Genomic DNA, 17,041 nt, shown 5'->3' on the forward strand with positions numbered 1-17,041 from the left:
TCCTGAGCGTTTCTGCATCTCCCTGCCAGAAAAAATGCATGCGGATTTTACATGCGGATTTTACATGCGCTTTTTCTGCCAGGGACAAGCGTTTGTCAAGCGTTTTTAGCACGCGATTTCGCATGCTTTTGTCAAGCGCTTTTCCAAGAGATTTTAGCATCACTTGGAAAAGTGCTTGAAAGTTGGTCACACAATATAAATCCATGAAACCGGCATGGATTTATATTGTGTGACCAACATAATGTTAAAAAAAAAGAATTAGAACGTAAAAAATAAAAAATAACCTTATACTTGCGACGCCCTCCCTGAGCGATTGGGGTTACTCGGAGCCGGGCCTTGCTGATGTTGAGGGGATGCAGTCGTGGCCTAGACCCGTTCCGTGCCCAGGGCTGTCACATGAAAATAATGGGCTTCTTTTAGGATGAGTGGTTTGCTCGACTACGCCACCTGTGGTTTCTGGTGAAGGCCACCAGCGCTGCAACAGGCTGGTGTTACGGGCAGCTAAGATGGGACGGCTCCCCACAGGCGGAGCAGGCCTCAGGGCGGTGTGAGAAGGGATGGTGGGTGCAGTGCCGCGCAGGAAATAACAGGCTGAAGCGGGGTGTGAAGTCTTCCGGGTCTTTACTCACTTTAGATGAACTCTCAGCCGCAAAGCTTCTCTCTGCCACACACAGCGCACTGCGGCCACCGGGAAGGGGGTTCAGCACTTCCCAGATAGATCAGGAGCACCTGTCGAGACCCCTCTGGTGTGTGTGTTCCTCTCCTTGGTAAGTTCTCCCACTAAGTCTTCTTCTGACTGTGTGTGGTATGAACGTGGTGTAAGGCCGGATCCCACTAGATAAACGCAGTGTGAGAGATACAGGTGGCGACTCCGCTCCGTCCTTATCCCCCTGGGATCCACTAAGCCTCCGGGCTTTTCTGACTGAGACGTGAAGTAACAAAGTCAGATATTGGGGGCCGGTCACCCCTCTTGCAGCAGGAATCCCTCTGACTAGGCCAGAATAAAGAATACAGGTGGCGACTCCGCTCCGTCCGTATCCCCCTGGGATCCTTTTGCCTGTGGAGCCTATCTCCTCTGCTCCCCTCCGACGCCTTCTTAGGTCAGGACCTTGACCGGGTAGAGACAGTGGTTAACTCTGGCCCGCTCCTCGTCTCAAGGTCAGAGTACGAGGACCGCGAACCTTCCGCCAGCTACAGCCTCTTGCTGGACCCTGACAGAAGACCCTCAATCAAAGACCTTGAACTAAAGATGGCCGTAGATTAAATATGAATCAATAAGTGTGAGTCGGTCGACAGGGGTAGGGGTACTCGGATACCGGGATGGATGGGTTACTTCTGTGGGGATCACGGTTGGTCGATTCCCGGTTCCGTGCCCTGGACCGTCAGTAAAGGGATGGGGGTGAGGATGATGGGAGTATTGTGTCCTGACGCCTCCTGTGGAAACCGGTAAAGTCGGTTACCAGCGCTGTGTATGGTTGCTGAGGTGATCGGCATACGGCTTGTACGAACGCTATAGGCAGTAATGTCACAGTAGGCACACACACACATTAAGTCTTTGTTTCAGGACCTTTCTTTTACTGATGTCCGGTAACAGGTACAGTTCAGGAGGGTAACCAGGTTTTCGGTGCAGGTAGAGATATTCACCCTGGAGATTTGTGAGGCCTCCTCTAAGGGTATGTGCACACGATGCAGAAATGAAGCAGAAAATTTCTGCATCATTTCTGCATCTCCCTGGCAGAAAAAACGCATGCAGATTGTACATGCAGATTGTACATGCAGATTGTACATGCAGATTGTACATGCAGATTGTGCATGCGTTTTTCCTGCGGAATACATGCGGATTCACATGTGTTTCCACATGCGTTTCCGCATGTGGATTGACAAGCGCTTTCCAAGAGATTTTAGCATCACCTGGAAAGTGCTTGACAACTAGGTCACACTATATAAATCCATGCAAACAGCATGGATTTATATAGTGTCACCCGAGAGAATGGTAAAAATAAAAAATACATGTATACTTTACCCTCTGATGGCCCGCGCTGTCCTGCTCACTCCGTTCTCCCGGCTGCCGGCAACTTTGAATTGAAAGACCTGCCGACGTCAGCGTCACGTGACCCGTCACATGACTCTGACGTCAGCGCAGGTCCTTCAACTCACTGCAAGTGCCGGGAACCAAGCAGGAGCGCTGCGCGGGCCAACAGATGGTAAGTATATATATATTTTTTATTTTATTCTTGTTTTACAGCTTTTTTAATGGTACCTGGATGTGGATGAGACTCTCCTCTGCTCCACACTCGGGTACCATCCGCACATTAGAATGCGTCAATTACGCAAGTACAGATGCAGTCTTGCGGAATTGGCGCGTTCTAATGCAAGTCAATGGTGGCGAAAACGCCGCGTTTACGCAAAATTAATTGACATGCTGCGGATTTTTGAGCGCAGCCTTTACGCTGCGGAAAAATCCGCATCATGGGCACAGCACATGTGGATTTCAATTGGGGAACATTGCTTCCCTTCTACCATGTGTTTTTCATGCGTTTCCGCGGCGTTTCCACAACTGCAAAAACGCCGCGGAAACGCATTAAATACGCAATGTGTGAACTCAGCCTAACACTGTGTGCACTGTTTGGGGTCAGTCCTGCCTTAAGCTGAGCCTACCACCTTTTACTTTCTTTGGGGTCCTTCTCCACAACTGACAATGAGGACCTTTCCTTGGGGCTACCAATTCTCTTTCTGGGCCCCTGGTCCTATACTTGGTCAAGTTTGGCAACTGTCTCCCCTTCTTCTTCAGGGGGAGTAAATCCTCCTGATCTGTGCGGGTTTTCTATGCTATTCCTGAATTAATAGCAATCTCGGACTCCGGTGTCCGGGTGAGCTAAAGGGATAATCGTTTTATCTCCTTCTTTCTCCTTCTGGCCTCCGTCCCTCTCTCTAGGGCGCTTCACAACACGGACCTGTTTCCTAGTTCAGGGCTTAACTGGTCCTCAGCCAACAGCTCTCTGTCTCTCTCCTCCTTCATCCCTCACAAGACTAACTGCCGCTTTTGCTGTCTCCCTGGAAACTGACTCCTCCCCTCAGACCTGGGGTGGAAGGTGTGTGTGTGCCCAAGTGTACATCTCTCCCTGCACCTATGGATCCTGTGGTAATCCCCCGCAGGGGTGCCACATTCCCCCCTAGTTAACTTCAGTCCTCCGGGACTGAAACATTTTTATTTTTAACAAAGATAACATAACATTAACATTTATATTTGTAATTTGAACAGAGTCTCAAAAATAAAATTTACAAAAACCATGGATAATGGGAAAGATGGATAACCAGTCCATACAACGCTAGTCAATCTGCTGCAGGCTGTTAAAGGGAAAGTGTTTTTGCCACCACCAGTCCTGTGGCTTCGGTCTATTCTTAAAAAATTTTCAAAAAGTTTCAGACGTCCAAACAGGTAAAGTCTCTTTAGGCTTAATGATTCAAATAGACTTAATAATTCACAATACACAACAAAACATTTACTACGTGTGCCTTGACGCAAGGGTCCTAGGTACTGCAGGGGCCTCTCCCGTTCATAAGCACTGTAGACCCTTTGGCCCTGGGGTCACCTATTGGCCAAGATTTTGCTCTCCCTAGACCGCTTCTTACGCCAACTCTACTCACCCCTTTTTTTATGTTGTGTACCTGGTGTAACCTGTTTTGGTCTACTCGTCACCCTTCTATATACTGACTTTAACTACATATTTACATTTTTGAACCTATTTACATTTCCCTTTTGTTATGGTTTACTCCCTGTATCTGAGGGGTGGGTGTCCAAAATTAATACGTGATGACCTCCATAAAACTGGTATCCCACTGGTGCGTAAGCCTGGTGTGGAGCGAACACTACTTACTGACTCATGTGTTGGTCTACGTAGCACAGGTATGCCGGAGTGTCTTCCCACTCCCCTAGTGGGAATGGCAGGTACACCGATTGCAGGATTCCCTGGCTCTGCTACAGCGGGTGGTTCTTCTTCTCTTGATCCTTCTACTGGTTGTGGGAATGTCAACATGGGAATTAAATATGCTCCTTCTATTTGGGGCCAATCTGCGGGTAACTCTCCTAAGATTGTCTTAATTGTCCTTGGAGTCTCTTCTTCTGGTATGGGACAAGGGATATATTCTTTTTGTTGTAAGGGTTGAGGACACTTCTTTAAGTGATCTCGGGACACTGTTGCTGTTGTTTTTCCGTTATCCTTGCTGATTAGACAGGTTTTCTGATTGTCAAAATTGGATGGTAATACAGTGTATGATTCTTCTTCCCATTGATTATCTAGCTTATGAAGTCTCTTTTTCCTTTTCAAAACCAATTCTCCGGGGGTTAATTGGATTCCTTGTGTGTTTTTATTGAAATTGGTTTCTTGTCTTTGTCTGGATTTTGCTAGACTTTTCTCAACACACTCCTGTATTTTCTTGTATTGTTCTGTTCTTCTAGTATCCCAATCTGCACTTGAGGGGTCTTCCTCAGGAACTACAATGCCCATTTCAAAGTCCACTGGCAATTTTCCTGGTCTCGCTCTCATCAAATATGCCGGGGTACAATTAGTTGAGCTTACTGGGATGTTGTTATAGATGTCAATCAGATCTGGTAATTTCTCTGGCCATCTGTTTCTGTCTTCCAAGGGCAGAGTCTTCAGCAATTCTATTACCACGTGATTCATTTTTTCGCACATTCTGTTAGTTTGGGGATGGTAAGGCGTGGTACGAATTTTCTTGCATCCATACAAGCTACAGAACTCTTGAAATATTTCCGCTTCAAAGGCCGGACCCTGATCTGTCAATAGCTGTTCTGGATATCCATATGGCCTGCAGAAATAAGCTTGAAAGGTTCTTGCTGCTGTCTGAGCTGTCAAGTCCTTCACAGGAGCTACCACTAGGAATCTGGAATAGTGGTCCACCATGGTAAGAGCATAAGTATAGCCTGATCTACTGGGTGTGAGTTTGACATGATCCAAGGCTACTAGTTCCAAGGGCTGTTTGGTTATGATGATGAAGTGACCGCGGGCAAGGCCGCGCATTGGTATCTATGATCTGGCCCAGCAAGATCTCCACACACAGACTCCATCTTGATAACCGTATCTTTACTCGTATACATTTTTAACACAGCAAAGAAAAAAAACAAACAATAAATGACAACCGTAAATATGCACAGTAATAACGTGTACTGATAAGCTGACCCTCACTGTCCCTACTCACACGTTACCAGTCCTTTACTCCAGAAGGATGTGTCCCCCGTCGCAGGCCAGTCTGTCTTTGCAGGAGGGCGTCCCAGCCGGAAAAAAAACAGGAACAACAAATTACGCTGAAAGGAGGGAATACTTCGGCCTCTCGCCAGAGGACCCGCTTACAGTCTCTCTGATCCGGATAGCAGCTTTGGTGGATCCCTTATGTAGTCCACACTGCAGTAGCAGTGAGTGTAATAGCAGTATCCCTCAGCAGTGAAGAAGCTGGGGAAGGCCCCGAGGATATGGTGTCAGGTAAAAGAAATCCCGTTGAGAGTCTCTCCTGCGCCACACACGAGGGCCTGCACACCGTCCTGGCTCTTTTCACAGACCACAGCCGACTCCTCGCGCGCTTTTTCCTGCTTCCCACTTTGGTCACGTGACTCTCTAGGGCGGGACACAGGAGGCTCAGTCTTTTTCTCTGTCATCACACCCTGCGCAGGTGCAACCTCTGGCCACAAGGTGGCAACATCATCCTGTGTAATCACTTCTGTAACAGGCACTATATCAATAATCACAGAACAGCCAGAGCCGGCCAGCTCACTACAATAGGCTGGAGTGGTGCTTTCTGGTTGTTACGATCTCCTCTTCTTAATGAGCATGGGCCACAATTTTTACACCATTTTTCTATGGAAGACCTCATGCCAATCCAATAAAACCTCTCACGTAACAGTATTTCCAGTTTTCTCCATCCAAAGTGTCCTGCTCCATTATGGTAAGCTTCCAATACCATTTGGACGTCTCTCTTTGGAACCACAACTTGCCATACCATTTCATGTGTCCTTGGATTGATATACCGTCTGCACAATTGGTTTTTATAAATGAATAACCTGCTTCTTTCTTTCCACAGGTATTGGGCCTCTGGGAGAGCATTCTTCTCAATTTTGGAATCCGGTTGGGTTACCAGCCTCTTCACTAGGCTCACTGCCGGATCACTATCTTGGGTCTCTTTCCATCCATAATGAGGCAGCGGGTTTAGTGCAACATCCTGACGGTTCTGGTAGATATGGGTTTCTGTCATTTTCCATTTTCTACTTTTATGGAAAGCTGGAAGTTCTATTTCCTCCAAGTCATCTGTTTCTTCTTCAAGCCCTTGCAAATGTACTTGAGGGTTTCTGGAGAGGGCATCAGCATTTGCATTTCCACGGCCTGATCGGTGCTTGATGGTAAAGTCGTAGTTCGATAGCCGGGCCATCCAGCACTGCTCCAATGCACCAAGCTTTGCAGTATCCAAGTGTGTTAGCGGATTATTGTCCGTAAAGATGGTAAATTTTGAAGCTGCTAAGTAATGCTTGAACCTCTCCGTGACTGCCCAGACCAAGGCCAGGAACTCCAGCTTAAAGGAACTGTAATTTTCCGGGTTCCTCTCGGTAGGTCGAAGTCTTCTACTGGCATAGGCAATTACTCTTTCCTTGCCTTCTTGTATTTGGGACAGTACTGCTCCCAGGCCTACATTACTTGCATCCGTGTAGAGGACAAATGGTAGGTTATAATCTGGGTACGCCAAGATTTCCTCACCGGTCAGGGCCTGTTTCATTTGTTGGAAGGAGTCTTCTTGTTTCTTTCCCCATTCCAACTGCGGCTCTGAAGACCTTCTCTTCTTAGCTTGGCCTACCAGAAGATCTTGTAGGGGCGCTGCCATCTTCGTGTAGCCCTTAATAAATCTTCTGTAATATCCAACCAAACCTAAGAACTAACGTACCTCTCTGACGGTGGTCGGCCTCTGCCAGTCCTGGATCGCTGTCACTTTTTCCGGATCTGGTGCTACGCCATCCGCGCTGACTACATGCCCTAGGTATTGGACTTTTGGCTTCAGCAGGTAACATTTAGATGGCTTGAGCTTCATTCCATACTTTGTTAGAGCTGTAAATACCTCCGCCAGGTGTTCCAGATGTTCTTCATAGGTTTTGGAATACACTATGACGTCATCCAGGTATAAGAGTACCGTCTCAAAATTCCGGTGTCCCAGGCAGCACTCCATGAGTCTCTGAAACGTCCCCGGTGCATTGCATAACCCAAATGGCATGCTATTGAATTCGCATAGGCCCATTGGTGTTGTGAATGCTGTTTTCTCCCGGTCTTCTTCTGCAACGGAGACCTGCCAATACCCACTAGTGAGATCTAATGTGGAGAAATACTTAGCAGTCTTTAAGGCAGCAAGAGACTCCTCTATCCGGGGTAACGGGTAAGCATCTTTGTGAGTGATCTTATTGACCTCCCTGTAATCCACACACATCCTCATAGTGCCATCCTTCTTTCTGACTAAGACTAAGGGGGCCACCCAAGGACTACAGCTATCTCTTATAACCCCGGCCTCCTTCATGTCCTGCAGCATCTCTTTAGCCCACTGGTAGTGGTTTGGTGGGATGGGTCTATGTCTCACTTTAATCGGGGGATGATCTCCTGTGGGTATGTGATGGCGTACCCCTTTTATCCTCCCAAAATCTAATGGATGCTTACTGAATACTTGGCTAAACTCTTGTACTACCCGGTAAACTCCTTGCTTCTGGTGGTCGGGAGTGGCATCAGTCCCTATGTGCAACTGCTGACACCACTCCTCCAGCTGTCCCTTGGGGTTGTTGTCCTCCGCCTGACTTGACGGGTGCAAGGGCTCTAGTGTCTGTATGTTGTTATTACTGACAGTGTACAGCTTTGCTACAGTAGCATACCGGGGTAGTTTTCACTTCTTCCTCACCACAATTCAACACACGGATTGGTACTCTTCCCCTGCGTACATCCACCACCCCTCTAGCTGTCAGCAGTGGAGGTCTATGCTCTGAATATACCGGTTCTACAATTGCCTGGTATTCCTTTCTTCTGATACCCATAGCTGCTCGACACAATATCATCATTTCACTGTTTGGTGGTAATACAATGGGAAACGGGTCTGTTACCCGCGCACTGCCAATCTCCCCCCCCAGACAGATTTACCTGTTGCTTGTGAATTAAGGTACGGATTTCTCTTTGAAGGACTCTCCTCCGCCCAATGCCAGCAGTCTCTGTAATCTGTTGGAGTAAAAACATCACTTCTTCAAGGCAGTTTTCAATCACATTAGTACCAAGCACCATGTAAGGATATTTGTTATTGGGGTCATCTTCTACCACACATAACCCTTGGCCTCTCAACTCCACTCTCCCCAGCTTTATCGTCACTTCTCTAAACCCCACCTGATTCAGTGGTTGACCATTAGCTGCTAAAATGACAAGACTAGAGTCTAGGGGGCTAAGATCAGCATCAGACCAAAATTGCTTGTAAAGGATATGTGGGATGGTGGTGACTTGTGACCCAGTGTCCAATAGGGCCGATGTGGGGATTCCTTCTAGCGTAATGTTGAGGTACGGGCGGCTTCCCACATACCGACTATGCCAGTCATATGGGCCCTGCCGTTTTATTCCTGGGGGTTGGCCCTGGGACCCAGGAATCTCGGGTTTAAACGACATCTTCTTGCAAAGTGGCCCGGTTTGTTGCAACGAAGGCAAACGGGTTGTCCCGAAGAATCCGTGTGGTCGGTGGCTCTGCGTCGGAATGGTGCGTTGGTCCCCTGCACGGGCGACATGAGCTTTCTCCTCATCCACGGAACATCCTCAGGGGATTCAGATAACTGGATTTTGCTTGGTGGTTGTGCCTCCGGTCTGGCTTGCAAGAGTTTTAGCACGTAGTCCATGTTTTTGGTTAGTTGTAACACTTGATTACGTAGGTCATCAGCAGATTCGGGTGTGACATCTTGTCCTACCGCTTTTACAGAGTTTTTAGGGGTAGGCTCTAGGTTCATGTGAGAGGTATTAACCTGCCAGGATGGGATTGCAGGTTTTGCAGGTAATGGGTCTCGTAGTACAGTTATAGCACGGTCCTTTAAGGTATTAAAATCCACATCTGGATGATCTAGGACCCACATGTGCACCTGCTGACGGTGAAAGTCTGATCTCAACCCATTCATAAACTGTTCTGCAAGCAATTTATCTTCGTCTTGCACCCTTGCTGGATCTACCTGTTTTATGGACCGGAGTGCTGCTTGTAAACGTAGGGCAAAGTCTCTGATGGTATCTTGCGGTCTCTGCTTGCATTGGTAGAATAGCATCCTTAGTTCAGACTGTGTGCGTTTTTCAAAAGCAGCTTTGAGCTTATCAAACACATTTTCTATAGAGTCTCCATCAGCATCGCTCCAAGTCTCAGCTTCTAGCTCCGCTGCACCTATTAATTGTCCCTGCACCACGGAGGCTCGCTGCTTTCCTGTCATCGCATACATGTCCAGCACCGCACACATTTTACGTTTGAAAGCTGCTAAGGTACCGGGTTTACCTTCATACGTCGGTAACCATTTGGCCCCCGGTACATACGGCAAGGCAATTGGCATTATCGGGGCCATCGCTCCAGATGCTGCGGCTCCTTCACCAGCTGAGGAACCGGCTGCTGCGTCTTGGGCATCCCCTCCCTCAAGGTCTCGGATGTTGTTTGCTTCACTCATGACGGTGCCCCCCTAGTTAACCGTTGCCAGCCGCTACGATTAACTCCTTCAGTAACCGGTGACTCTAAAAAAAAAACGGCGGGGCTATCCTCGCGCTCCTTTAGCCGCGCCCCCGCGACTCTCTCCGCTCTGTGATGCAATTTAATTTCTCTATGGCGCAGTAATGACGGCCTTTTTTTTTTTTTTTTTTTTTTTTACAGTACACAAACTTTCAATAAAGTCCAATTTAAGCACACAGTACCCGGTTCTACTGGGCCCGGTATCCTGTTCGTGACGCCAAACTGAGTCGGTCGACAGGGGTAGGGGTACTCGGATACCGTCAGTAAAGGGATGGGGGTCAGGATGATGGGAGAATTGTGTCCTGACGCCTCCTGTGGTAACTGGTATAATCAGTTACCAGCGCTGTGTATGGTTGCTGAGGTGATCGGCATACGGCTTGTACGAACGCTATAGGCAGTAATGTCACAGTAGGCACACACACACATTAAGTCTTTGTTTCAGGACCTTTCTTTTACTGATGTCCGGTAACAGGTACAGTTCAGGAGGGTAACCAGGTTTTCGGTGCAGGTAGAGATATTCACCCTGGAGATTTGTGAGGCCTCCTCTAACACTGTGTGCGTTGTTTGGGGTCAGTCCTGCCTTAAGCTGAGCCTGCCACCTTTTACTTTCTTTGGGGTCCTTCTCCACAACTGACAATGAGGACCTTTCCTTGGGGCTACCAATTCTCTTTCTGGGCCCCTGGTCCTATACTTGGTCAAGTTTGGCAACTGTCTCCCCTTCTTCTTCAGGGGGAGTAAATCCTCCTGATCTGTGCGGGTTTTCTATGCTATTCCTGAATTAATAGCAATCTCGGACTCCGGTGTCCGGGTGAGCTAAAGGGATAATCGTTTTATCTCTTTCTTTCTCCTTCTGGCCTCCGTCCCTCTCTCTAGGGCGCTTCACAACACAGACCTGTTTCCTAGTTCAGGGCTTAACTGGTCCTCAGCCAACAGCTCTCTGTCTCTCCTCCTTCATCCCTCACAAGACTAACTGCCGCTTTTGCTGTCTCCCTGGAAACTGACTCCTCCCCTCAGACCTGGGGTGGAAGGTGTTGTGTGTGCCCAAGTGTACATCTCTCCCTGCACCTATGGATCCTGTAGTAATCCCCCGCAGGGGTGCCACAAGTGTTTCCTAAAAGTGTGTCCTCCACCCTCACCCACTACATGGTTCCCCCTATCTTTGGTTCCCCCCCATCTCCTCTATCCCGGGCCGGGGCTGCACCCTGGTGCATTTAGGCCCCCTACAGGACAGGAGTGGTGTAGTGTTGAGTGGTAAAGTGGGGTCCCGAAAAGACAGTCTTGTCCCGATCCCCGTATTTTATACCCCTCTCCCCATGTCTTCTGTTTGTCTCCCTGTGACTTATGTATTTCCCTCTCCCCATGCGTTATACCTCTCTTCCCATGTCTTATGTCCCTCTGCATGTGTCTTATATCCTCTCCCTTGTCTTTTGTCCCTCTTTGTCAGAAAGATATTTAAGAAAATATTAAGAAATCCTCCCTCCCAGACCCGTCTTCATCCCCCCTTCCCTATAGTATTTGTCAGAGGAGAGAAGCTGACACTCTACGCAGCTGTCCCCATGGAAATTAAGCCCACACAGGAGAAATAGCTTGTAGACAAATGCTAGCACAAAGAGTGCTACCAAACCCAATTAACACAGGCTTGCGATAAATCTACATCCAGGTAAGAAGGTTGTATTCCCAGAGCTTCAAAGGGAATTCAACAGAAATCTTTAGCCGGGCCGGCGCCGACACGGAATATGGAATATCTCAAGTTCCATACGTCCGACAATAACGGAAACTTACTATAAGAAACTAGTAAGTTTCTTCTTTAATCCTTATTATTTTGTGTAACTGCAGATGTATTGTATTGTCTCCATTTCTAAAATCTTGTATAGTTTTCATAAACACTGCCTCCCTTTTGGATTAAATAAAAAAATTTAATAGTCCTGTTTCTTATGCTCTGTAACGTTCCCTCCCCCGAAGCCATACGCTACCAGAACGCAGGCGTCCGACCAGGCCTGTATTATATTTCAAACTCGGTCGGTGGTGGCAGCGAATAATAGTAAGTGGGTTATCGTGAAGCTGGTAGTGACCGTACTGGGCGTATACACATATTCCATGCGTTGGGATCCGGAGGTGTGTATGCCATACGCTCACTGGGGGCTTGCAGATACCTACGTAGTGAGTAATCGGGGTCATGTGTGCACGAATCCCTGATGTCTTTGACACTCTTCCTGTGACTTACTTTACGTATGTCCCTTTTCCCATGCTTTCTGTCCCTCTCCCCATGCATTATACCATGTCTTATATCCCTCTTCCTGTGTCTTATATCCCTCTCCCTGTCTCATATTTCCCTCTTAATGTGCCTTGTAATCCTCTTTCCTTACCTAATATCCATATCCCTAATGTCTTTTACCCCTGTCCCCATGTCTTGCAGGTTTTCCGGGACAAAGTTTTCAGCTACTTAAAGAAAAGAAAAAACGCACAAAGCAAAGAAAGTGAACTGGTAAAAACTGTGAATTCTCATTGAGCAGGAGCAGTTGACACCCCCATATGTCAAAGATGTGAAAACCTTGCTTTATTGCATGTGACCCATATACACATTATTTCAGATATACAGTACCAGACAGAAATCGGGACACCCCTGTGCTCATAAAGATTTTCCTTGTACTAACTGGAATATGCACATTTTAGATTCAATCTGAATGCAGCAAAATCACAAATGGACTGGACAGGGATGGAAGCATCGACATGGCCTTCACAATCACCCAACCCAATCAGATGGTTCAGAAGTAGTTGGACAAAGAGTGAAGGCCAAGCAGCCGACAAGTATACAATGGGGTTGTAAAGTTTACACCAGAGTAGTAGGGGAGTACCAGGAGGAATATAAGATGTAAGACATACTTGGATTTGTTTCCATCGTAGGTTTGCTGCCTTCAGTTTGAATTTACAATGTGCACGTTCCAATCAAAAGGAAAACCATTGCACAAACAGATATGTTCAAACGTTTGACCCACACTGTATGGAAAAAACAAAACATGTAGAAAAAAGTTCAGTGCAGAGATTGATCGCGTTTCTCTACTTGACATCTGATGGATGAGTTTGGGTTTGTTGAATCCCAAGAGAACGTTACCCACCTGACTGCATAGTACAGTTCGGTGGAGGAGGACAATGCTGTGGGCTTGTTGTTTAGGGGGGTTTGCCTTGATCCCTTAGTTCCAGTAAATTGAGATCTTAACTCTTCAGCACAAGACATTGTGGACAATTGTAGCTTCAGCTTTGTGGGAACAGTTTGCTGAAGACCATTTTCTGTTCTACATGACTGTGGCCTATACACAAGTTCCATAAAGTCATGGTTGGGGAAATTTGGTGGAAGAACTTGAGATTGGACCTCAACCCCATCCAACAGCTCTAGAATGACTTACAACATAGATAGTGAGCCCATCCCTCTCTTCCAACTTCAGTGTCTAACCTTACCAATGCTCTTTTGGAAGAAGGGGCAAAAATTCACACAAACACCTACAAAATCTTGTAGAAATCCTTCCCATAAAAGCAGAGGCTTTTATATCTGCAGAGGGCCGACTCTATAGTAATGTCTATGAAAGAAAAATGGAGGATCAAAAAATCACCAGAACCACCATCAGTTCATGAATATATCAGCAGACAAACCATCAATATATGTAGTTGTTCTGGTAATGCATAAAAGTATTGATTGTGGTTGAATGGATGATATATTCATGTATTGATAGTTGTTCCATAATCATACATCATCACAACCACCATCAATACGTTCAAATATCACTAGATCGAACATTACTACATGAAAACATGAAAAGAATTATCATCAGTACATGAATATAGCCTCAGAACTACAATCAACAAATAAACACAGCACCAGAATTGTTATCAGTGCAGGAAAACAGCACCAGGACCACCATGAGTGCAGTAATACAATACCAGAACCTCCATCAGTATAGTAAATAGTTTAGTACCAGAACTGCCATCAATACATGAATACAACATCAGAATCAATACATGAATGCAGCACTAGAACCACCATCAGCACATGAAAATAGCACCAGAACCACGATCAGTGCATGAATACAGCATCAGGAACATCATCAATGCATGAATACAGCATCAAAACAACCATCAGTACAAGAATACAGCATCACCAGAACTACAATTGATCACCACAATCAATGTCAGTACATAAATAAAGCACCAGGACCATAAGCAGTGCATGAATACAGCACCATAACCACCATTAGTACAGGAATACAGAACCACAGCCACTATTAGTACATAAATACTGCACCATAACCACTATCACTATGTAAATAATCATCAGAATCATAACCAGTACATGAATACGGCACCAGAACCAGGTTAGACTAACATACTGACAGGTGGGTATTGGCAGGCACGGCTGGTATGCAGACAGGTGGGTGCTGGGAAGCACGGCTGGTATGCAGACAGGTGGGTACTGGCAAGCACGGCTGGTACGCAGACAGGTGGGTATGCAGACAGGTGGGTACTGGCAAGCACGGCTGGTATGCAGACAGGTGGGTACTGGCAAGCACGGCAGGTATGCAGACTGGGTAGGGTCCAGTACAGACTGGGAGACAGGAACAGAGCCGCAGATGCGGTAGACAAGCAGAGTAAAGCGAAACCGCCGGAGCAGAGGACTAGGCAGAGCAGAACGGAACCGCCGGAGCGGTGGACAAGGCAGAGCAGAGCAAAACCGCAGGTGCGGTAAGCAAGCAGAGCAGAGCGAAACCGCAGGTGCGGTGGACAAGACAGAGCAGAGAGGAACCGCCGGAGCGGTGGACAAGGCAGAGCACAGCAAAACCGCAGGTGTGGTGAACAAGGCAGAGCAGAGAGGAACCGCCGGAGTGGTGGACAAGACAGAGCAGAGAGAAGCCGCTGACGCGGTGAGCAAGCAGAGCGGAGCGAAACCGCAGGTGCGGTGGACAAGGCAGAGCAGAAGGGAACTGCCGGAGTGGTGGGCAAGACAGAGCAGAGAGAAACTGCTGACGTGGTGAGCAAGCAGAGCGGAGCGAAACCGCAGGTGCGGTGGACAAGGCAGAGCAGAGAGGAACCGCCGGAGGGGTGGGCAAGACAGAGCAGAGGGAAACCGCTGACGCAGTGAGCAAGCAGAGAGGAGCGAAACCGCAGGTGCGGTGTACAAGGCAGAGCAGAACAGGGCTGAAGGTGCAGGCAGAGAGGACAGGGCTCTGTTCACATGGAACAGACTGAAAAATACAGGAAGATGGCTAGAACACAGTAGGTAGATACGGAGGAAGGGAAAAGGGACAAGCAGAACCAGATACAAACAAGGTACTTACAATGAAGTAGCAAGTGGACACTAAACTCACAAACAGAAGTACAGAGACAACGACTTGGAGTTAGGTGCTGGTTCAGACACTGCAGGAAGAGGGAAGGTACAAATATAGAAACAAACAGGTAACAGGCTAGGAGACAGTTCAGACAGGAACTGATACTGCAACGAGATACAGGAACAAGCCTGGGTATACAGCCCCCAGAGTGGCGGAAACAGACTAGAAGTCACAGGTAACAGGCCTGGGTATACAGCCCCCAGGGTGGCGGAAACAGACTAGAAGTCACAGGTAACAGGCCTAGGTATACAGCCCCCAGGGTGGCGGAAACAGACTAGAAGTCACAGATACAGGTAACAGGCCTGGGTATACGGCCCCCAGGGTGGCAGAAACAGACAAGAAGCAGAACAAGACCTGGCAACTCAGAGGCAAGGAGCACACTGATAGTTAGTGTTGCTCAGGCACCTCCTTCTGGGTGGAGGGGGTTTAAATATCCAGTGACTCACAGCAATAGGCTGGGGACGCATTAGGAGTGCGCCCACAGCAGCTATAAGAATCAGGAAGTAACCGGGCCGCCGCCCTAAGCAATCAGACAAGAGACATGCACACAGCATCAACTGGAGCAAGGTTTGCAGGCTGGACTGACAGGTAAGATTGCGGTCTTGCATAGTGGGAGGTGGTGCACTATGCAAGCACTCCGTCAGGGATGTTACAGATACATTACCATAAAAACCATCAGTACATACATGCATCACCAGAATCATCATCTGTACATAAGTACAGCACCAGAACCACTATCAATATTCAAATACATCACCAGAACCACCATAATTAATCAAATACAGCATGATAACTACCATCAGTACAGGAATGCATTGCTAAACCCATCATCAGTACATAAACACATCAGCATAACCATAATCAGTACATGAATACAGCACCAGAATACCATCAATACATGAACACAGTACCGGAATCATCAACAGTTCATGAATACAGCAACAGAACCACCATCAATACATGCATACATCTCCAGAATCATCATCAGTACATGAGTATATCACAAGAACAATCATCAGTACATAAATACAGCACCAGAATCACTATCAGTGTATGAATTGTGGTAGGACAACTCACTCGGCCACTTCCGGAAGTAGACTCAGGAACCCGGGTTTTCTTTGCAGGCTTTATTAACAGCATAAAGCTCTGCACTCCAGCAAAATAAACACAGCCTTACTTGGCAAAACAACAAAACAAAAGATAAACTGTAGCAGAGTTCATATGTGTGTGTGCGGTTTGCCCACACAGGTTATGTCCAGCCTTCAGCTCCCTCCTGAGCTATAGCTGTCCAGTCTGGAGATCTTGCCTCTCCAAACACAACACAGAGAAAAAAAAGCAGAACTGAACATTTAAATGTTGCTCAGCCACACCCTAAGGTGGAGGTATGGGGAATGACCTCCCTCCCATCTCAATGTCATTCCCCTAAAACCACACCCTTTAAGTGAGTTAACCCACCAGCATATAACATGCTGGCAGAAAGTTATTGGTTTCAGTTCACACAGGCTAGCAACATGTGCGACACATACCTCCCCTCATAAATCATACCAGTGACTGTCACATATTCCCCCCCTCTGCCCAAAGCCGGCAGTTTGGGCACCTTCCGATACCAGACAGGGAATTCTAGAAAGGGCATCAGTGTTCCAGTGTAACCTCCCGGGCCTATGATCAACGTGAAAGTTGAAGTCCTGAAGAGCTAGGAACCATCTAGTTACCCTGGCATTTTTACCCCTCTTTTCCCTCAACTATCTCAACGGGGCATGGTCTGACACCAACTTGAACTTCGGGCCTAGTAGGTAGTATCTTAGTGGATGTATGACCCACTTTATGGCTAAACACTCTTTTTCTTCTATTGCGTAGTTTTACTCACAGGATGAAAGCTTCCGGCTCAGATA

At 47.3% G+C, this 17,041-nt stretch overlaps 1 protein-coding gene across 5 annotated transcripts in view; it reads left to right on the forward strand.

Moving 5' to 3' along the window:
• Nucleotides 1–17,041, forward strand: part of LOC141264802 (acid-sensing ion channel 1C-like) — a 260,667-nt gene that overhangs the window by 211,202 nt on the left and 32,424 nt on the right. For all 5 annotated transcript variants that reach the window (XM_073677128.1, XM_073677126.1, XM_073677127.1 and 2 more), the window contains one exon: nucleotides 12,188–12,256. In XM_073677128.1, the coding sequence (XP_073533229.1) occupies nucleotides 12,188–12,256 (69 nt within the window). The remainder of the gene's footprint in view (nucleotides 1–12,187; nucleotides 12,257–17,041) is intronic.

The sequence above is a fragment of the Phyllobates terribilis genome, unplaced genomic scaffold, assembly GCF_046119375.1.
Source record: "Phyllobates terribilis strain yellow unplaced genomic scaffold, ASM4611937v1 Scaffold_4__5_contigs__length_816908805, whole genome shotgun sequence".
NCBI classification, from domain to species: Eukaryota; Metazoa; Chordata; class Amphibia; order Anura; family Dendrobatidae; genus Phyllobates; species Phyllobates terribilis.